This window comes from Heloderma suspectum, chromosome 7, assembly GCF_057233095.1.
Source record: "Heloderma suspectum isolate Gila_16-S chromosome 7, 16-S_ref, whole genome shotgun sequence".
Taxonomy (NCBI): Eukaryota; Metazoa; Chordata; class Lepidosauria; order Squamata; family Helodermatidae; genus Heloderma; species Heloderma suspectum.
In genome coordinates, this window is record NC_139464.1 from 81,540,789 (window position 1) to 81,563,503 (window position 22,715).

Here is a 22,715-nt window from a genome sequence, read left to right on the forward strand (position 1 = left end):
CGCTGCTTCCCACACCCTGAGGTCCCGTGGCTAGACAACCGAAATCGGCTGTTTAGCCATGAAAGTAGGGCGGGGGGAGCGAGGAGGAGATCTACTCCTCACGCCCTGCACCGGATAGGTGGTCGCCCCCGGGCTCAGAGGTGACCGTCGATCCACACAGGATAGCTCCCTCCAGGACTGTGAAGATGTGTTTGAAACAATTCCATTCATGCAGGCATAAGCTTTCATAAGTCATAGCTTAGATCATGAGCTGCCTGGGTTTTAGAGTAACTTCCCTACTAGGAAAGGTTGAAATATTTGGGGCTTTTTAGTTTAGAGGGACATAGCAGAAATTCTACATGGTGTGGTGAAATTGGAGAAGAAAGTTCCTCTCCCTCTCTCAAGAGTGCTAGAATTTGGGGTCATCTAATGACATTGATTGATTGGCAGGAGATTTAGGACAAAAGAAAGTACTTCTTCGCATAATGCATAATTACACTGATGGAATTCAGTTACTGTTCACAAGTGAACATGAAATGCTCAGCAATTTGAGAAAACTTGGGAAAGGTCCCTGAAAAGGAGGCAAACTGTAGTGTAAAATTACAAATATATATTGGTACTGTGTGTACATGCAAGAAGCACCATAGTCATAGCAACCACTGTGTTTAGCCAAGATGTGCTGATGGACATATTGACGTATCAATGCCTTGTAGGCCCCTTCCAACCCTACTATTCTATGACAACTATTTGCTATGAGAGTGATCTTAAACCTTTCAATTCAGAGCTAAGACAAACAAGGAGAGATATGCCACCTTCATGCCCGGATTCATGTCCTAATATGTCACCTTCATGCCCTGATGCATCTGGCTAACTACTGTAGGAACCAGGCCGCTGGACTGGATGGACCCCTGGTCTGATCCAGCAGGGCACTCCAGACAAGGTATGTGCCTATAAAAGGTCATGCTACAATTGGTACTTTACTTGAAATGAGGCTGCGCTCCTAAAATACACGAAAGGTCCCGTCGAATTTGGTAGGGCTTACTTCTGAACAAACGTGCTTAGGATTTCATGGTCAAAATCCAAACGTCAGAAAAGTCACAGCATAAAATAAAATCAAGATGTGAATCCTATTTGCAATACCACCCCTGTGAGTGGTGGGGGCAAAATCTCTTCCCGAGACTCGGCTGCTGCGTGATCCAGAATGCACGGGCATATTAAAAGGACTCCAGCTATTTCGCTTTCGAAACTTCCACGACTACGAGGGAGCTAAAATAATTATATGGTGACTTCGCGCCCACCTTCGCCTCCACATAGCAGCAGTAACCCCCTCTAGGCGCCCCTGAGGCCTATTAAACTAATAACCTTCACTAGAACAGACGACTTTCAGCGGGTCATATGGGGACAAAGCAGCCGACGTGAGACCCTCGCGTACCGTAATGGCCCCCGGAAGGCTGCAGACTACAGCTCCCAGCATGCAATGCCGCCTGCAAACATTTCGTATATATGTAATGGAAAAAAATGTGAAGAGTTCCAAGAGGCGCCGCCCACGGAAACGACAACGGGACTCGGTCAACGGGCGAAAAAACTACAAGCTCCGGAGCTCAATGCGCGGCGACTCGCTTGGACGTCACCAGAACTATGGACGCCATTGGCTATTTCAAGGCCACGCCCCCGAACGTCCCTGTTCCCGCCTCCGCCTCGCTTGGTATAAAAGTCGCGGCAGCGGCAGCCCTGCGGCTTTAGTTCCTGGCGTCTGAGAGGAGAAAGATGTATCGATTCCGTTCACGGGCATCCACGGGGATTTCTACTGCTGCTACAGCTTTGCCTATCACCTGCCTTCCTCAATCACATCCGCTGCCTCGTTCCGGGAAGCCGGCCTCACAAAGACGTTTCTATAGTAAAAAGCGCTCCTGCTCTTCCATCGGCTGATTGTCACTGTCGTCCGGGCGAGAGGGACGAAGCCAGGCCGGAGACTGAGACCCCGGTGCGGGAGCACCGGAGCGAGCCGCGCGGAGCTATTGCCGCTACAGGCCGCCGCCATGCCCAAGTCTAAGCGGCGAGGAGGGGGTAACCCGCGCGGAACATCAGGTGAGGGGACCAGCGCGCATGCGCCCCCGCCGCGGGGCATGCTGGGCGCTGTAGTTCCCCCTCGCGGCTTTCTCGGCGACGCCTCGCTGGAAACGGACTGCGTGTCCCATGATGACGCGCGATGGGGGGGAGCCGGCTTTGGGGCCTAAGCGACGCGGGCCCTCGCCTCAGCCGAGGGTTTTCCTGCTTCAGATCCGCGATGGGGCGACCTTCGGCGGCGATCGGACACGCTTCTGGCCCGGCCCGGCCCGGGCCGGCCCTGCCCACCCTCATGCATGTCGCCTCGGCATTAGATAATGTAGTCTCTCAACTCCGTTTCTCGGTAGCTCGCGTAGGAAATCACGGTGTTAGCACAAGATGTTAAATCAGTTAACAGGTTCTTTTCTTTAGTATCGTTTATTAGCGTGGCAGAGTTGGCAGTGAAAGTCAGCACGGCGACAGCGAGCAGGGGTTGTATATTCTTCCCGCTTATTTACTGTCCTTGTTTTGAGTAGTAATCTTTGGAACCATCCGGGTACTGGTGATCTCTTAAGGCTTAAACTGATAATACCGGTTCCCTAATTTTGGATGGAAACCACAGCTTTGAAAAATAGGCTGGCGTACGTAGGTCATCCTTTCCTGTCCGGGTGCCCTCCAGATGTGTTGGGCTATAACTCCCAACATTCCCCAACCAGGAGGATGCTGGGAGTTGTAATCCACATCTGGAGGGCACCTGGTTGGGAAAGGCTGAAGTAGGCTCACATATGAGGTCTTGCTATTCTAGAAGTAAAGGACAAATCTGGTGATGCAAGTATTTTTTAAAAATCTGGAAAAGGTTTACAAATGAGTTCTGAGAGTATTGTTTATGGTAAGAATAGCAGAAAACTTTCCTAAGGACCAATTGGTGGCTGTGGAATTCGGAAGTATGTATGCAGTCATGGCAGCAGTTCAGATTCCAATATTTCTAGTTGCTAAAACACTGTCCTTGGTTTTGATAGTTTTTTCCTTCCTGCACTGTCATAATTGATTTCCCGTTTCTTTTGTATGTGATCGTGCTGTACGCAGTGTACAATTACAAAACACTTACAAGCTTTTTGTTAGAGCTCTGCTAAAAATAAAGTCCTAGATAAGAAGTTAGGAACGAAGCCAAATTCCAACGTGCCACGTCAGTTGTATGAGATGAAACAAAGTCCAGAAAATAATTTCTGTAAGGGAGCAATCCTATGGCCAGTAGAGAGTGTATAGAGGGCCATAGGATCTTTCAGTTTCTAGGAACTGAGGTCGGAGCTCTGGCTCCAAGCTCGGTTCCCAGAAATGGCGCTCCCCGCCCTCTCCTTCTTGTAGCTGGTGCAGTTCTTCCCTGTCTCTGTGTTCCCGGGGGCAGGGAGGAGACTGCTGAAGCCTCTTTATCGGGCATCTTACACATTGTGCAGCCCCCCCCCCCCGCTGCACCCCAAAGTCCCTGGCTAGATGCACAAACTCGCATGTCTAGCCAAAAATGCAGAGTGGCCAGATCACTGAGAAGATCGTCTCTGTGCTCCAGCCTCCCTGCTAAGATAGTTGCCAGCCTCCAAGTTCGGAGGCTGATGTCTGTCTCTGCAGGATTGCTTCCTGAATGTTTCTGCAAACCCTGAAAGGCTTTTAATAGGAAGACTGGACCTTCAAATCTCTGAAACACACATTTCAGAACATATTTAAAATGCAGGAGAGCCCTGACAGGGCAGGGATCACTTAAATCATCCACAAAAAGAATTCTCCTGGTTGTCTGGAGATCAACACAAGGCTGTGATAAGTGTCATCCAACAGGCAAAGAAGCAACAGGGGTTTGCCCATTGCTAAGAAAAAGATGAGAACTAGGAGTCTGAAAAGTTGTGCGGTCAAATCTACAATGTGTTTTCTGACATTCTTGGGAGATATTGGTTGCTAAACATTTAAGGAAGCTCAGTGAGACACTAATACTTGATGGTTGTTGCTACTGTTAGTACAAAATAACATATTGCAAGGACAATACAGTAAGCATGCAGCAGTTCTAACTCAGTGATACTGACTATATTTCGCTTTGTTTTCCAAGCAGTTCAGAATTTTACTGTTTTATTTTTCTACTGTCAGAGTCTAATGTGGGTTCTTAACATTTTTAATTCTGCTTACATGCTTATAATTTTTTGGGCCCATTCACACAATAAGTTATCCTTAAATCCTCAAAGAAGGTTATACTTGGATATAAAGTCTACAAATGAAGCATGTGACATGTAACATAAATGTCTAGAAATGGTGCCTGTGGGGTGCAAAGCAGGTGGTCAAAAATTTCTCCTTTGAACTTTTCCCTCCTGCACCAGTTGTGTACTTCAGTATGGGGTATGAATATTGGGAGCTTAAAAGGGCTTCTGTGCTTTAGCATGGTTTAAGAGGCTGGCTCCTGCCAACTCAAGTAAGACAGAGCATTTTTCTGGCTTGCTGAAATATTTGTCTTTCAGATGTAGCCAATTGTCAGTTTGTCTCCTTTTCCAACACTAATTGTGCTTGCAGTAGAACCCCAATTGTTATAACATTATTTCTTAAACCACACAATGTGTTAGACTTGATGGCGGCGAGCAATTGAAACTATCTCCTAGTATCAAAGTGGACTACTAACAATGTTTTTCCTAGGTGCCCAGCACAGAAACATGCAGCCTTTTAGTGATGAAGATGCATCGATTGAAACTATGAGCCACTGCAGTGGCTTCAGTGATCCTGCAAGCTTCACTGAGGATGGTACGTCAGCTTTTGTGTCTTACTGGAAAGTTGCTATGGAAACAAAATCCTTACTACTTTTTCAGGTAGTTTTGAGTTGGAAAGGATGTAATATATTTTAGTATTCTCCAAATAGTAAACTTCTGTAGTAAAAGCATTTAGGGCCATTTGCAACCCCCTCCCTCTTTCGGCATCCTAGGAGAGTTCCAAATATTAGTGGCACCCCAGGAAAATTCCAGATGCCAGTCGTTCATGGCCCTTTTCCGGCTTTGTGGGAATATTGGTGCAACCCAACCCATCAAAACTGTATGTGGGAATATAAGGTGCCTGCCTGTTCACTACATCTGTGTTTTGTGCCTCTGCTTCCTGGATTTACAGGCACAGGTGCAAGAATTGGCATCCATTTTGCCTGCCTGTTGCAGCCAGACAGCAAGCAATACTTCCGCGGCTCACCTGTGCCTGAAACTCTTACGCTGCTTTTGAGTTGCTGCAAGAATGTGAAAGCCTTGTGTGGTTTTTCCTCCAAAACAAAGAGAAGATGTGGGTGGGGTTGGATGGCAGGGCATAAATAGAGATTGAAGAAAGAAAAAGGGGAGAACAGGTGGGGATGCAAAGAGGGATGGTATGGGGTACAGAGAAAGAAAAGGGAATAACTGTCAACAGGATGGCAGGGAGGCCAGGGCATGACGAAGCAGGTAGCCAAGAGATGGAGGGTGCAGAAATCTGTGAGTTGCAAGAGGAGGAGGGAATTTGAGAAATGTGGCTGTAGAGACATGTGAGAGGGAACTGGAAGAACAGAAAAAGACAGTGTAACAGAGAAAGGTTCAGATCTGTGGTGATTCAGAGAGAATCATATGTTGTAGAAGACAGATATCCCACAAACTCCACTGTTTTAGCATGGCTAAAAAATAAGGAACTTCACCTTACTAAGTTAACTTATTTTATAAAGTTTTTTTTAGAAATCAAGTTGGCATGTTTATTGATGAACTTTATTCATAAACTTATAGAACAATAATTTTTAAGTTAAAGTGCTGCCATATGTTCCCTTTTCTATGTTATGATTATGAATGGCTTCTTCTGCATCTTACCTCAAGAGAAAGGGTTTTTTTGGGGTGGGAGCATTGGTTATGCGCAACAGAGCAGGTTCCCTGCCCAGCCCTTAAAATCAAAATCTCTGGGAATACTACTGTCAGGGTTTCTTCAGGAAAACAACAGTTAAACCAGATTTGGTTTATAGTGCAGCCACTGTCTTGATTAGGGGTGCACAGCTGAAATTATGTGGATCACTTGTATAGATTAATTGGCCCGGTTTGCATGATCATGGGTCCATGTATGCCGTGGGGGGGTTTACATAATTATCCTCAGATATGCGGCTTGTCATGTTATGTGAACACTGCCAGGGTGGCTTGTTACTATGGGTAACAAGCCACACAGAACTTTACAACAGCCCATGGGTTCTGGGTGGCTTCTTATCCACGGCAGTAGTACAGGGGTGGGCAACCTCTGCAGGTTGGGGGGTTCATTGCTTCCCATGGAGCCCACTGGGGACTACACCCCACCGCTAGCAGAATTGCTGCCACATTTGCTGCTGTTGCTGTGGTGACCGTAAAAGGAAGGCTTCTAGGAGCACGATTCTTCTTGCAAACGGGGAGCACGCTCCCTGCGTGCCTTGTTTCCTTGCAAAATTGCTGCGATTTTTGCTGCAGTGGTAGCAGCAGCAAATTCAACAGCAGGGGCCCTGCATGCCAGCTGCATGTTGCCCTCCTCTGCAGTAGTGGGACTCTGAGCCGAACCTCTGCCGAGGAGCTGGTCTGGCAGAATTGGAACACAAGTTGTGGAGATTAAATCGTGTGTGTATTCTGTAAGATCCAACAATTTTCTACAAGATCCAAAAATGAATGGTCAGTCTGGGCTTGTATAGCTGTGTGCGTGTTTAGCCCCTACAGACTACAATTTCTAATACTTTGTCACGTATGTGCAGGGCCTGAGGTTGACGAGGAAGCAACCCAAGAAGACTTGGAGTACAAACTGAAGGGATTCATTGACCTTACGTTGGACAAGAGGTACGGGAGGGCTGAGCAGTAGGCTGAAGTGATTTTTCATATTGCTGGTTGGAGCTCACCCATGAGTCACGGGAGCTTTATAATTAAGTGTACCAAGGACAAATTGCTTCCTAGAAGTTGGTGCCACAGATGTATCTGAACTAGATGGCTAACCCTGGGAGTTAAGATTTTGGGGGAGCAGCTCATTTAAATCATGTACAAGTCAGTTTTCAGTGTGTCTCACTTTGCAGATAGCCAAAGTTTCAGGGAAGATACTTCTCAGACTGTTCTGGCCCACAATCTCATTTTTCAGTGTTCTCACCTACCATGATTTCGCAGCCCACCGCTGCTTCAAGCAAGCACTGTAGCAGTCATCTGATGTGTTGGAGCCACTGCTTCCAGTAGCATTGCCTTAATGGTACTGTTCATGTTTAAACATGTGCCTGGTAACTTATTCCCTGCCACATCTAAGTTCTTCTCTTTCAGCTACTATTTCCTCTCCTACTCTTTTTTTTGAATATGTGGGATTAGGAGTCTCACCATTTGCCAGGGAAAAGAAAAGAGCTGTGAAGGGGGAATGTATACATTTTTTTACCAAGAGATTGTCCCGTTCGGGGTGCCTTTGAGACATCAAGGAATGCAGGATCAGAGTCTGGGTGCATGTGGCACTTGTCTCAACAGAGGCTGAACAGGTTTTTATGATGAGAAGACTTTGAATCTTGACTTTGCACGCTTTAGCCTTAAATGTTGTGCATATTGTGCCATCTGTGTTTAATTTGTTCCAAAGTTCTTAAAATGGGTAGAGGGGAATCTTAACCAAAAGTAAGAACACCAGATTGAAATTGTAGCATGTGATCTTCATATGAACACTCATGCTGGATCAGACTAAAGGCCTATCTCGTCCAGCAGTTCTGTTTCCCACTGTTGCTGATCAGATGCCTATGGGAGCCCACAAGCAAGTCATGAGTGCAATAGCACGTGTTCCCCAGCAACTGGAGGTAATATATAGCCACCATGACTAGTAGTCATTGATAGCCTTATTCTCCATGAAAAGAAGGATAAAAGTGATACTCCAACATGTCAACTAACATTTTACCCTGAATTCCAATGTTTTTTCCCAATAGTGCAAAGACAAGGCAATCCGCTCTTGAAAGTCTTAGAAATGCCTTGACTTCAAAAATATTGTACGAGTTCATCCTGGAAAGGAGAATGACACTAACGGATAGTATTGAACGTTGTATCAAGAAAGGTAACAGCTGTCTATGTATTCCTATAATGGAGCATTATCCTACTGTCAGGATGAATTGCTTTCAGATTTAGTTATCCAACCAGTCTTCTCTCCACGTAGGCAAGAGTGATGAACAACGTGCAGCAGCAGGGCTTGCTTGTCTGCTTTGTGTGCAGTTGGGGTCAGGCATTGAAAGTGAGGAAGTCTTTAAGACTCTTGTGCCAATTCTGAAGAAGATACTTTCGGATGCATCAGCAAGTATACAAGCAAGGCAAGCTGTAAGTATAAAATGGTATCTGGCATTAAAAATTTGTAAGAAGTCTTGTATCCCAAAAGTCACATTGCAGTAGCATAGCATGTATGTTTCAGACTAGGGTACTCGAATGTTTCTCTGGTGCAGTTTCTATATTTTTGATAAACTTGGTACTCTGTCTTGTCACCTAGTATAGAATAGGGATGTCAGAGAATTTCTCCACGAATCTCGGGGAGGCCGAATGCCAGCGCATTCGGCCCCCCGAAATTGGTGGAGAAATGGTCTGCCCCCCCCCCCCCCCCCCCCCAGGGAAGGGACTTACCTTTGGCGAATGTCCCTGGCGGCGGGGTGGCGGCAATGCGGTGGCGGCGGCAGCGGGCGGTCTTCCGACCGGCTGCTGCCGCTGCCATTTCCAAGTTAAAAAAAAAAAAAGCGTGATAGGCTACGTAAATGTTTACGTAGCCTATCACGGCTGAGTGGGGGGAAAAAACCCCACGCGTACGCAAATGGCGGCGCCCATGGGCGCCGTCATTTGCGTTCCTTATTTTGGCACGTGTAGTCTACGTAAACATTTACGTAGACTATGGCGAAAATAAGGGGAACGATGCGTTCCCCTTATTTTCGCCATAGTCTACGTAAATGTTTACGTAGACTACACGTGCCAAAATAAGGAATGCAAATGACGGCGCCCATGGGTGCCGCCATTTGCGTACGCGCGGGTTTTTTTTCCCCCCACTCAGCCGTGATAGGCTACGTAAATGTTTACATAGCCTATCACGACTGACTGCAGGGACGCAAATGGCAGCAGCTACAGCTGCCGCCATTTGCGTTCCGGCAGGATTGGAGGATTCGTGGCCGGAGGGACGGGGCGCCTCCCCCCCGGCCAGAATTTCGGGGGGGAGGGACAGGGTGCCTCCCCCCCACTGCGAAGCAAACTTCGGGATCAGGTAAGGGACTTTCGTACATCCCTAGTATAGAATAGTGAAGAAGCGCAAGGCCTACTCCATCACCTTTGTTCTGTGTTGCAGGGCTGTTGACTATAGTTTATAGCAGGGGTGGGCAGAAAGGTGGTCTGCAGATGTTTTGGATTTCATTTCCCAGCATTCCTGACCATTGGCCATGTTGGCAGGGGCTTCTCGGAGTTGGAGTCCAAAACATCTGGAGATCTACATTCTGCCCATCCCTGGTTGATGGTGGTAAAAACAGGAATCGGTTCAACTCGGAAGGCTTTTTGCATCACTGGTAAACAAAGGATCCAGGGGAATAGTGAAGGGAGAAAGGGAGTTACCCAAGCTCCCTGTGGTGTAGGCAAGGACAACAAATAGTCAGTAGACTGTCACCACCCCTTAACATCCACTTCAGCCTGAGCCAGGGGGCTCTCAGACCTTTCAGGACACAGAAATAAGGGTTCAAGCCGACACCCTCTACTTCAAACCCCCAGCCTAAAACTCTAAACAGAAGCAAGACCAAACAGAAGGTCTAATTTAGTACCAAGGCTTAAGTGGAATAACACACACACACAAACTTTGAAATAAGTGTGAAGTTTATTTACAATAAGGAAAGGGGGTAGAAAGGTATACAAAGATCAAAGAAAACCAGAGAGAGACCCTCTGGAATAATGCTGCAACCAAAAATAACAAAGCAATACCTAACCCTGTCCTATGTTACCTAAGTAAGGGTCTTCCCATAGGACAGGGCCCAATTCAGGATCCAAAAGTTCACAAGCCCGAAAACCAGCTATCATAGACAGATAGAGACAAAGACCAAATGGCAGCAGTAGTCTCCCTGGCTTTATACCCCCCAGCCTCTTGACAAAGGTGAGGTGTGCCTCCTTAGCTGGTCCCTGTCTGGCTGGATAGTTTCCTCAGAGTCAAGCCTCCTTAGCCAATCTCTAGTGGGCTGAATAACTTCCTCGACTTCCAAGGAGGGGTTGGGGTGTGTGAAAATTTCTCACAGCAGTCCAGCTGAAGTCACTCAGCCTATTTTGGCAAGAGCTCAACTGTGGCCTTGAAGTGCCTTGAGGCTAAAACAGCATGATATAACACACACAGGTAGCTTAATTAATCTGTGCAGGCCCCTCTTTTTGAAATGGAGTCTCTACAGGCAGCTAGACCTCCGGGGGTGGGGTGGGGTAGCGATTTCTTGATAGGAATACTAGAACTAGTCAGTCAGTAAGCAGAAAATACTTGGAAGCTGGGAGTGTGAGTGCCCTGTAATATACTTCCTTAATCATTCAGATCTGGCCAAGATAGAGACAAACCTATTGGTCTGACCTAGGAGTAGTCTTAGGCTGCCACAATTTCTAAATAACCTTTGCTTCTTTTAAAATCACTTAAGACTGTAGTCAAGCAGTGCATGACTGAAGTGTTATTTATTTATGAAATAATCCCAAAGCCAATACAATAATAAAACAATCAAACAGGGGAGAACACAGTTAAATAACAGTTTACATAAGGCAACAAGAAAAAAGCAGCCAAAAGCTAGAGTTAACGGTAGGTCTTTAGTTAATGCCAAAAGCTTTTAAGACTTGGTGCAGACCATATGTTGGGGAGGGGGGATTTCCACAGTCAGGGTGCCGGTATTGAGAAAGCCCTTTCCTGCATTGCTGGGTATCAAACTCCAGGCAAATGCAGCAGTGTCAAGAGGGCATCCTCACTTGATCTTAATATCGGAGCAGCTACATAAGAGAAGGTGCTCCATCAGTTATCTGGGTCCAAAGCCATGTAGGGCATTTTATGTCAATATGTGAACATATAACAGGTGTTATTCAGTAATTGAAAGTAGGCATATGAGCGGTATTGCTGATTCTAATAAGCATATCGATATATCTGAATTTAAAGGACAGATAAATGTTACATGACTTGAGCCAATTTGAAACAGAATGGAATCTGCTGTGGTAAGCCATTAGATGTTGGTTGTTCTGTCAGCTCAAAATGTTGTCCAAGTAGAAGTAAAATCTAAGTAAAAATATTAATCTTTTGTTTCTTTTGTCCAGTGTGCCACCTGCTTAGGAGTCTGTTGTTTTATTGCCACTGATGATATCACAGTAAGGAAACTTCCATGACAAATATTATTACTCGGTGATAAATTACTTGAATGATCCTGCTTGGCAGCTTTCTTGAACTGTTTTTTTTTTTAAAAAAAAACAGGAGTTATATTCAATTATGGAATGCCTGGAAAATACCTTCACCAAATCCTATCAGAACGAGAGAAATTCAAATGGCATCTCCAGCACCCAGAACACTGTTCTTCACATCAGTGCTCTCTTGGCATGGACCCTTCTGTTGACCATCTGTCCAATGAATGAAGTGAAGAAAAAGCTTGAAATGTGCGTATTCTGTTCCGTGGAAAACCATCTTGGGGGTAGTAGTTGGGCAGAGCAATACTCCCTCAGGGGATCCAAAGGCAGAGAAACCACCTTATCCAGAGCCTTGCTGGGCTCATGGTGGAAGCAGGAAAAGAGTGTTCTTTTCTTTTTTTCTCCCCTTGGTTGCAATGGGGTGGGGGCGGGGGGTGCATCTGCCAGCTCCAGGGCTGTTGTACACTTCCCCAAATTCTGCAGGTGCATCAGAAAAATGGGAAGGCTTGGATCCAGAGGACATGCCCATGGAATGCACCCTTCTTGCCTCTACCAGTGTTGCCTCTCCAGTGTTGGAGAAGCAAGGCCTGTAGAAGCTTCTATGGCAGCTGGAAGAGGGTTTGCAGCGTTGGATCTCCCCATCTCTCTCATTCCTTGGAGGAGTAGATCTGAAATGTTCTGTGGGCCCTGGGATGCCCTCCTAAGTCTAACATTGCTTTATGTCAAATACTGTATTTCTTATAGATAAGTAAGATGCTCCTAATTTCCCTAGGCATTTGCATAAATTTCCCATCCTGCTATCCTGTGATAATGTAAACATGAGGATTGCTGCTGGAGAAACATTGGCCCTCCTGTTTGAACTAGCAAGAGAAACAGATGGGGTAAGTTCAAAGCACTTACAGAAGGTAGAAAGATGAGCATGGTACATTTTTTGCAGTGATTTATAATATGTATTGCAACATTTGATGCTCTTTGGTGGGGAAATATGGCTTTATGTTGTATTGTTAAATATACAAGAAGGATTGCTCAAAACAGAAGCATGATCCAGCCTACATGGACCTTATTAGAACATCTTGCTCAAAGTCAGGATTTTAATTGCTCCACTAATAGCAATTGATCAGTGATAATGCAGAAATCAGAATCTCATTAAGTGACTTGTAGTCCTGCTGAATGTTTTTATGACCATTTTGTCCTCTTGAGTATGATAGGTGCAGTAACGTCATCCTGTAGTGTCAACATCTAGTTCGCATCTACCAACAGTACCCAATAGTCATACACTTACTTGCGATACTCTGGAGTTGATGCAATAAGTTCACTTTGAGTCTGTTGAATTTTTTCAGACTTCAGTAATTTGCTATATCAGGTTTTAATGTGCCTTTATTAATGTCTTTACTGTTTTCTTTGACAGCGTTGAAGAAAATAGTCTCGACTTGCCTATGTGCCCATCTTGGCCAGAGAAACTTTTGGCAACATAGGATAACAGAAAGAGCAACTATAAATGAGTGAAGACAGCCAGTGTATTGCACAGTATCTACATACTGTTCTGATTAATACAATTCAGGCTCTTGCTGCAGCTTGAGTCTGAGCTATGGACATTTAATTATGAATGGAGAAAGAATCTTGAATCTTATGATATCCTTATGATAGTGTCTGGCTTTGGTTGATGGCATCCATATGCTGTCGTTAATGTCAACTCCTACACAGTCTACATTTTCTTTCCTCCAAACAAATTTCATCATTTAGCCTACTTGTTTCAGTGGTAGCCTGCCTACAGTTATCACTAGTAAGTTTTGCCTGTTAATCATAGGAACAGCTGACATGCCATTACATGGGCTCATGTGATAAGCAACTTGGGCAGACGAGCATGAAGTCAGTTGAGAATATGAGAGAAAGGAGGGAAAGAAATACGAGATACTCTACACTGCCACTGAAACGCTGATATGAAAAGTGTGAGGTAAAGGGTATGGAACAAAAGCTGGCTCAGTTCCAGCAGTTATGAACATATGAAGGGCTGTGCCAGATCAGGCCGAAGGCCTCCCTAGTCCAGCGTTCTGTTCACACAGTAGCCAACCACATGTATGTGGGAAGCCCATAAACAAGACATGAGGGCAAACTCCCACTGCTGTGTCCCATCAGCTTGCATACAGAGGCATACCACCTCTGATGTTGGAGGTAATTTATAGCCACCATGACTAGTAGCCATTGATAATGTCCAATTCTGTTTTAAAGGCATCCGAGTTGACAGCCATCATTACATCTTACGGTAGTGAATTCCATAGTTTAACTATGCACTGTGTAAAGAAGTAATTCTTTCTATCTGTTCTGAATCTCTCACTGCTCAGTTTCATTGGATGACCCCTCTAATATTATGAGGGAGAGGTTTTTCCCCTGTCCACTTTCTCCACACAAGGCATAATGGTATACACCTCTGCCATGTCCATCCAGCCCCTTTGTTCAACCTTTTTAAACTGAAAAGCCCCAAACATTGTAACCTTTCCTCATAGTGGAGTTGTTCTAGCTCCTTCACTATTATTATCTTGGTTGTCCTTTTCTGTAACTTTTCCAGCTCTACAATATGCTTTGTGATATGCAGTGATAGAACTGTACACAGTATTCCAAGTGTGATCACATCATAGTTTTTTATGAAAGCATTATGCTGTTGGCAGTTTTCGATTCCTTTTCTTGATCCCGAACATGAAATTCAACTTTTGCTTCACAGCTGTACACTGAGTCAGTGTTGTCATCAAGCTAGCCACTACGGTCCCAAGAACCTGGTCAGTCACCGCAGCTTAGACCCCATCAGCATATATATATATATATATGAAGCTAGTGTATCACTGTTTTAATGATATCCAACATGCACCAGTTTTTTACACTTACATAGAACTGCATTTGTCATTTTAATGTATGTTACCCCAGTTTGGAGATCCATTTGGAGTTCTTTATTATACCTTTTTGTTTTATATAGCCATCATAAAAAAAAAATTGGTATCTTCTGCGCACCTGGCACCTCAGTGCTCACCCCCTCGCTCCAGATTATTTATAGTGTGAGGACATATTTAACCAGTATTTTTAAATGCTGAATCTGTTGAGCACCTACTTACTTGAAGCTATTCACATTAGAGCCTGCATCCCCACACAAAACATCATTAGCCCATGACAATAGATTTCATAACCTTAGACTGCCTCTCCAAAACTTCAGGGTCTGGAGATGAATGGAGTGAACTACTTTAGAATTCAGGAAGCAAGTCCAACTTGGACTGAGGGCTCAAAGGAGCTGCTTATTCCTGTGACTTCTTAAAATCCCTTGCTTTCAATATGGTGATAAGCTGATCTCACTGTTTACTAAATAGCTAGTTGTAGCACAGTTGAATTATTCTGAACAAAATGAAATATGAGATAGGTTTATGAAATAGCAAGCAAGTTCAGTACTCCAGGGTTTGGAAACTTGAGCCAACCTACAAAATGATATTGCAAGCAAATGTTCTTTTTCTTCTCTCTCTGGCTAGGATTTCTTTTATGAAGATATGGAACTTCTAACCCAGAAATTGAAGGCTCTGGCTACAGATGGGAATAAGCACCGTGCTAAGGTAGACAAAAGGAAACAGCGGTCTGTCTTCAGAGACGTCTTGCGAGCTGTAGAGGTAAACAGTAATGAAGTATAAAATACCTTTCAAAATTGAAGCTGATTTTTTAGTATGAGAGATCCTGCTCAAAGTCAGCTGGTGAATATGACATGTTTAATCCCGTTTGTTCAACTTGCAGTATCTCTGGATATGAGACATTTAATGCTTAGCTAAGCTTTGTGGTGGAGGGAAAAACTCAAGCAATGTGAGGTCCTTCACCAGAGATGATGGTAGTTTGCTCTAAAGAGCAGACTGGTGTCAGAAGACAAACTCGCAGCCACATTCTGAGTCACCAAGAGGACTTGAATTCATGTCACAAGGCTGTTGGCTACTTGTTCCGAAGCAGGACAGAATTTCAACGTTCTTAGTTTTAATCTCCCAGGCATAACTTTCAATGTAACTGTTTATAAATGGGAGCACAGATTATAAGGATTATCAGCAAGAGTGAAGGCTGCAGCTGTATTTGGGAGACCTATAAGCCTTTGTGACCTCCCTACTTGGCAAGAATAAGACAGGGTCTTGGCATAGAGCAGCCTTCCCCAACCTGGTTCCCTCCAGATGTGTTTGGCATGGTCCTACTGGTTGGGGATAATGGGAGTTCATCACATCTGGAGGGCACCAGGTTGGGGAAGCCTGATATAGAGTTTAGTAGGACCCAGTTACTAATCGGGTACGGTCTTGTTTTAATGTGCATAATAGCTAGTGCGTGCTCAGTTGCCAGTAGCATTTCTAATCCCATGGTTGGCATTGCTTCTTGTTGTTGCTTTTATAGGAGCACGACTTCCCTACCGAGACAGTAAAATTTGGGCCAGAGCGCATGTATATTGACTGCTGGGTTAAAAAACAAACATATGATACATTCAAGGAAATTTTAGGATCGGGAATGCAATATCATTTGCAGGTAAGCAGTTATGCTAAAACACTTCAGTCTCCTCTTGCCTTGAATCTGCTCTGTAACTAATATAATGCCAAAGGCAAACAGCGCTTTTCTGGCTGCTTTGAAAGTGCAAGCTACTATAGAACATGAGCTTCAAGGGCTCAGGGGGCAACATTGCCCCCTCCCCGACCCAACTGGGAGCCACCACATGACTTTGCCACTGCACTGCTGAATTTGTTGCCAAAATTAAGGGGTGGGTGGGGACACAAGATGTGAAATTGCCCCTTTTAAAAAGGATAAAGCGACATTTTGCTGCTGAAATTTTGCTGCATGGCAGAAAGAGGATATTTTGCTTTAAAACTTTTAAAATAGCCTTTTTTGTTGCTTTTATCGTTTAAAGGGGGGGCTATTTTGCAGCCTTTCCCCTGCCACTGTACTACTGAGCTTTGGCAGTGGGGGGGCTGCAAAAAGGGCCAGGGGAGGTCACATGCAGGACACATGTTCCTCACCCCTGCTGTAGAATAAAGGAGCAGGAAATCACTTTGTGATGCTCCTCCCATCTCCATTTTAATAGGAAACATCTAGATTTCTAGCTACAGAAACAAAATAGGGCTACAGTTACATTTGGGAGCCCTTCATCTTAGATGTTAAGTAGCAATCATTGAATAGTTGATAGTGCAACATTTATACAACTCTAATGACTCAATGTTCTATGCAGTCGAATGAGCTCCTCCGGAATGTCTTTGAACTTGGGCCACCGCTGATGCTTGATGAGGCAGCTCTTAAAACCATGAAGATACCCCGTTTCGAAAGGGTATGTTACTCGCGTTCTGTAAAGCTGAATTAATTACCTGGTTCTTTTCTACTAGATGCCTTCTGATTTTCCACTTTTCTGGGACACTTTGCCATTGTCTCCTGGCAAAAGCATCTGAGCGATAACCTGAACCTGACCTGTGCCCAGTGCTGTTGCTTTGCCTCTCCTAGCAGTACCAAAGAGCTAACAGAGTAGCACATGCATAACTGCCTGTGAACTTGGCTCAGCCCAAATTCAGGCTTGAGTTTCTTCCTCATCTTCATGGCAGATGTATTTGTGTGGATTGGAAAGAGGAGGGGGGAGCAGTGGGAGGTGCGAGGTTAGAGTGGAAGGAGGGTAGCAACCGACATGACAACTTTCTACATTTGTACGGCTGCATTACTGACATTCTCTGGGCTTTATATGGACAGCAAAATAACTTACCTGTTTTATCCTGACCCTCTTAACCAAAAGTCAACTCAAACTAGGTCTCATCCAGACAATGCTTTAACTTCTACAGGCAAAAGTGATAGTTGCACAGTTGTAGGCAGCCACTATGAATGCCTTTCAGTGTTTGATGTGCACATGGTATAATTGAGAAATGGGGATGGGGTGATAGTTGAGAGTAATGGGACAAGATGGAGAAGAGGTTGTAATAAGTGAACGGAGCCCAAGTTATCCAACACCTTTTGGTCATACTGAGCTTCAACCACTCTCCACACCTGAAACCTACATTTGCCAAGGACAAAGTCTGTTAGTTAAAACAGTTCTGATTTAGTTAATGTTATGGATAAGGGAAGCACTAAATTGAAATGAATGAGTTAATGGTAGTAAACCTGTATTTTCAACATTTCTATTATGCCATTTATATTTAAAGAAACATCAGGGCAGCAAAATTAACAAATTAAAACTATCAGACATCATACAACTCTTGATAATAAATAATACATAATAAAAACAAACAATTGGGGAAAGCCTCTTCAAAAGTAGCACCTGAAAAAAAAAAACTGCTGAAAGAGGTATATTTTTGCCTTTTGTCAAAAGGGACTGTAGAGCCAAAGCTTTGGCAAGAATCCTTCAGCAAAGTTTCTGAGTAAACTTAGCAGTCATGTTATAATAAGATAGGTTCTCGGGAACAAATGGACAGTTCTCAGAGTGGAGGGATGGAAGAAATGGCCTCCCCGGTGATCTGGAGTTAGGGGTTATCAGGGATGTGATGAAGTTTGCTAATACCAAATTATTCAGGGTTGTAAAAATGAAAGTGTTTCCAAAAGCTCCAAAAAGATCTCTGCAGAGTGGGTAATAGGCAATAATGGCAAATGTCATTCGGTATTAACAAGTGTAAAGTGATGTACACTGGGACAAAGAGTTCTAACTTCACAAGTAGACTGATGGGGTGTCATCTGGCAGCGACTGACTAGGAAAGGGATCTTGGGGTCATGGTGGATAGATCAGTTGAAATGCTGGCCGATGTGCAGCAGGTGGGGGGTGGAGGGGAGGCAAACTCCATGCTAGGGATCATTAGGAAAGGGATTGAAAATAAAACTGCTGACACAGTAATGCCTTTATACAACTGTGTGATCACACTTGACATACTGTGTACAGTTCTGGTTGCCAGATCTCGACAAAAAGGATATTATAGAGCTGGAAAGGGGGAAACCAAAATGACTGGGGAGTTGGAGCAACTCCTCTGAGGAATGGTTATAACATGAGGAAGGGAGAGACATGATAGGAGTGTATAATTGTGTGGTGTGGAGAAAGCAATTTTCTCCTGGATAAATACTAGAACCCAAGGATATCCAGTGAAGTTGAATGGTAGAAAATTCAGGATATACAACAGGAAGTGCTTCTCCATATACAGTGCATAGTGAAAAGTATTGCAATTGCTAGTGCAAAATGGTGAGGGCCATCAACTTAGATGGCTTTAAAAGGGGATTAGACACATTCATGGAATAGTCATGATGGCTATGTGCTACCTCCAGGATCAGGGGCCATGTGGTTCTGAATAGAAGTTGCTAGGGAACAGCAGGAGAAGGCTATTGATCTCATGCCTTCCATAAGCATCTGGTTTGGCTGCTGGAAAACAGGTTACAGAGCTAGGTAAGTTTTTTCTTTTGCAAGTCATCCCATTGCCTTGGTGTCACCACTGAAAAAGCGCTTTATCTCATGCCCACTTGCCTTACTTCAGAGCTCTTGGCAACTTACTTCTGACAGCCAGGGGACACTGAGATGGGCCTTAGGAGATTACCTTGATATATTTCTATATGGATGGAGGCCATTTTTAAAATGCTTAGATCCTTAGCTGTTTCAAAAACCTGTAGTCTGAATTGAGCTTCAAAATAAATTGATAACTAGTGTAGATGCAATAAAATTGGAGTTACCTGCTGCAGTCTGCCTGCTCTGGACCATTGTATTCTGGACCAATTAAAGTTTCTGAAGACTTCAAACAGCAGCCCATTATGGTACATCAACTTAAAAGTGGGAAGGACATGAAAAACATACATGGCTTCCCTAAGAGAAGTTGCAGCTAGCAGAGCTGGTAAAAGGCACTCCTAGCCACTGCTGTTCCCTGGTTGCCCAGGATCGAGGCTGGATACATGAGCTTGGTACTCCTGATTTTAATGCCTGAAATATGAAGGGAGGTATATACTGTTCCTAAGACTCTCCATGCAAGTGCAGAGCATGACAGTGGATGCAGAATTCATCTTTTAAGAATCTCAAGGAAGTAAATACTAAAACATAAGGCTGCAGACATAGGCTTAAATGCTATGGGTAATGTTTGGTGAAATCCCAGAAGCCAGTGGGAAGACTGAGCAGGATTTCCAGTGACACATTTGGATAATTGACATAAATGACGGGGGGGGGGGGATTCCACTTATGACATAATGTTATAGAAGTTCACATGGGACCTGTTTCTGTAGTCAACTTTATCCCCACATAATGTTCTCCAAGTGTTCCTTTTGCTTATAGATCATCTCTGAACTGCAATCTCTTGGCAATTCCTGCATTTGTGGTGGCACTTTTTTCTGCCTCTGCATGGATATCTGTGAGGAGCTTTGTGCAGAGATACTAAGAGAGCAATCCTATGGCATGAGACACTGTCTAGATGGACATAGGATTTTTCAGTTTCTGGGAACCAAGGTCAGATGAAACAGTGCTCCCTCCTAACTGCTGTGGTTCTGTCCATGCTAATGCTGCTTCCGCACTCGTAAACAGAGTGCGGAGAGGGCAAAAACAGGACATTCCCCGGGGGCAGGGAGGGGAGGAGACCGCGGAAGCTGTCTTACACAGTTTCCTATCTGGTCTCCAGGCCCCTTCCCTTTCCCTCCCCAAAGCTAGACATGTGAAAAGGCGTGTCTAGCCAGAAATGCAGGGCGGGCAAGGCACGGAGGAGACGATCTCCATCTGCCTTGCATTGGATAGTTGATAGCCTCCGATTTCGGAAGCTACCAACTATCTCAATAGGATTGCACCTGAACTGGCCTTGTGAGCCTGTCCATAGAGTTCAGCTTCTCTGCTGATAGAGTTCAGCTTGTACACATGTGTTATCAATGAATGAGGGAATGGCTTAAAGGTAGCTGCTGGCAACAGTTAACATGTATATTTGCTTTGATAATGAGTAGCATATTAATATTATAAAATGTACTATTTCCACATTTTCAGTGATACATTCTTTATGGCAGAAAGGCAGGGATAGAAATAGAACTCAGAAACCAAAGGCCTGACTGTATTGGCAGGGTTGCTTAGCAATAATTCAAATTGTAGAATATTCTCTAGACTGGAAGATAATATGCAGCCTTGTCTAACAGTTGTTTCAAAGAATCATGGTTGTAATTCTTTTTGCGTCAGTGTGGAACCATGAAGTGACACTTTTAGAATCTGGTAGTGTACAACAATGCAAAACTTACAAGTGAAGCCGATAGTAGCGCAAGACTTTCTGGTTCTCATTTATTCACTAATGCCAGATACTTTCAGGTGTATCTGTTCAGGATGAATGCGCAACTCTGAAAGTTGTCAGAGGAGTGTTTAACATTTGTTTAGCTTTACTAGGATGTATAATTGCTCTTTCTCCTGTTTTTCTAGCATCTGTACAACTCTGCAGCATTCAAAGCACGGACAAAGGCTCGAAGCAAATGTCGTGATAAAAGGGCAGATGTGGGTGAAGTGTTCTAGAGCAGCTCTTGAAGACCTTTAACTTGATTTTGGTTAAATCTAATTCCTGTTAAGTGTAATTAATTGCAGTGTTTAAAGTGAAATGAAGCTTTTTAACTGTACTTTTTAGGTATCTTCTTGCACATACATAGAGTAATTGATATACTGTTGGTTAACTGCCTTGGTGGATATGTGTAGTGTAGATTAGAATGTAGAAGGGTGGGAGGGAAGCTTCTGACACTTTATGGTGAGTAAGATTGGCTCATAACTTTGGCATAATACTTACATCATTGCTTGTCACATGGTGCTGAAGACTGTTTTGATTTAGCTCGTTTTTAGCAATCTAATGAAATAGGTGAAAAATTCTAAGAACACTCTGCAAGGCTAAACATGCCTCTGAACAAGCTGCTATTCTATAGTCAACGAAACTTTTAAAAACTAAACATCCAGGCTGTTACAATGACCTTGATGTACCACGCAGGGGCCCTTAAGCTCGGCTAAAACATCTACAATGAAGTAGCACACAACCATGTTACACATCATATGCTGAAACTTGGATAATAAAATATATTTATCTCAAAGCTGCTTTTGTTTGAAATGTCTGTTTGAAATTTGTTGACACCAAATAGCTTTGATTATTCTAGGCAGATGATACAATGGCTGTGAAAGGGTTGTAGCTATTTAAAGTGAAATAGCACAGGGAAGAACAGTGGGTCTGCTGTTGCATCCCAAGACCTGCTGGCTTGAGCCAGGCTGGTGTAGGTGAAGGGGCCCCCCTTGAGATCCATGAGGCTTGGATCTGACTGATCCAAAACTTCTGGCACCCTACCACCAGATGGCCTTAAAATGCCCTGCTTTGGAGCTGTCCTTGCACTTGGGCACAGTAGGCCCTCCGCCGCAATAGAACACCTCCCCTACCAGCAGAGATTTTCTCAACAGGCAGATGCTGGCAGAATTCCATCTCTGGCATCCTAACCTCCAGCCAACAATGAGGTTGCCCTGTTAAGACACTCCTTTTAATATAGAATAAGCCCACTTTTTCACAGTTCCTTTTGGTCTGGAAGAGGCTGTTTTTCAAGGCAGTGTTATCAATATAGCTCTCTTCTATAAAGATGAATAGCATTGCTTCCCCACTTTCCTCTGTAAACCACCACTTGCCTTTATATGTAGATTACTTCTAGATATATTAAATCCTCTGATATGTTTATTGTAACATAAATCCTAACATCGGATAGCTGTCACAACTAAAACAGCATCAGACAAATTGTAGACCCCCAAATTCTTACATGTCTCCCCTCAAAATGCACAACCAAAAGTATTTTGGCTTGTTGCTAAAAGGAAAAAAGCCAAACAAGCTGCTCTGGGCACAGGGAATTCATAGGTTAGATGCCATCGCAGGAAAGGCTTAATCTCTGGTTGTCACCTGCCTTTACACATCAGCCAGAGCAGGCCCTCCGATGTCACCATATGGACAGGTTCATACAAGAGAAGGTAGTCCTTCAGATGTCCTTGGGCCATTTAGGGCTTCAACGGTCAGAACCAGCACCTTGCATTCTATATGGAAACCAACAGGAAGCCACTGAAGATCTTTCAGCTCTTGAGTGGCAAGTCCAAGTTAGCCCGGTCATCACATTCAGGATCAGCTTCTGACTGCTCCTCAGAGACAGTCTATTTCATTTCTATACCTGAATAGCTGAAGCTCTCTGGGTCGTTCACAAAAATTAAAACCAAAGAGCACACAGCCCCCCATGCATCGTGGCAATACGATTAAGTAGTGAAGCGTGGATGACTACGGCGAGGTTGTTCTAACCCAGGGGACAATGCAAGGGATGAATCGGCTGAAAGGCTGTGGATGCCACCTGATCCTCAAAAAGTGAAACTGTCCGTTG

The 22,715-nt window shown here is 44.2% G+C and overlaps 1 protein-coding gene across 1 annotated transcript; it reads left to right on the forward strand.

The window, feature by feature from the left end:
- The first annotated feature begins 1,714 nt into the window (after positions 1-1,714).
- Positions 1,715-21,407, forward strand: IFRD1 (interferon related developmental regulator 1). Its single transcript, XM_084810774.1, has 12 exons — positions 1,715-2,067; positions 4,693-4,797; positions 6,758-6,839; positions 7,943-8,067; positions 8,167-8,324; positions 11,295-11,345; positions 11,449-11,627; positions 12,151-12,259; positions 14,888-15,022; positions 15,777-15,905; positions 16,600-16,695; positions 20,758-21,407. Exons 1-12 carry the CDS (start codon positions 2,019-2,021, stop codon positions 20,845-20,847), a joined length of 1,308 nt encoding a protein of 435 aa, XP_084666900.1. The 5' UTR covers positions 1,715-2,018; the 3' UTR covers positions 20,848-21,407.
- The last annotated feature ends 1,308 nt before the right edge of the window (positions 21,408-22,715 follow it).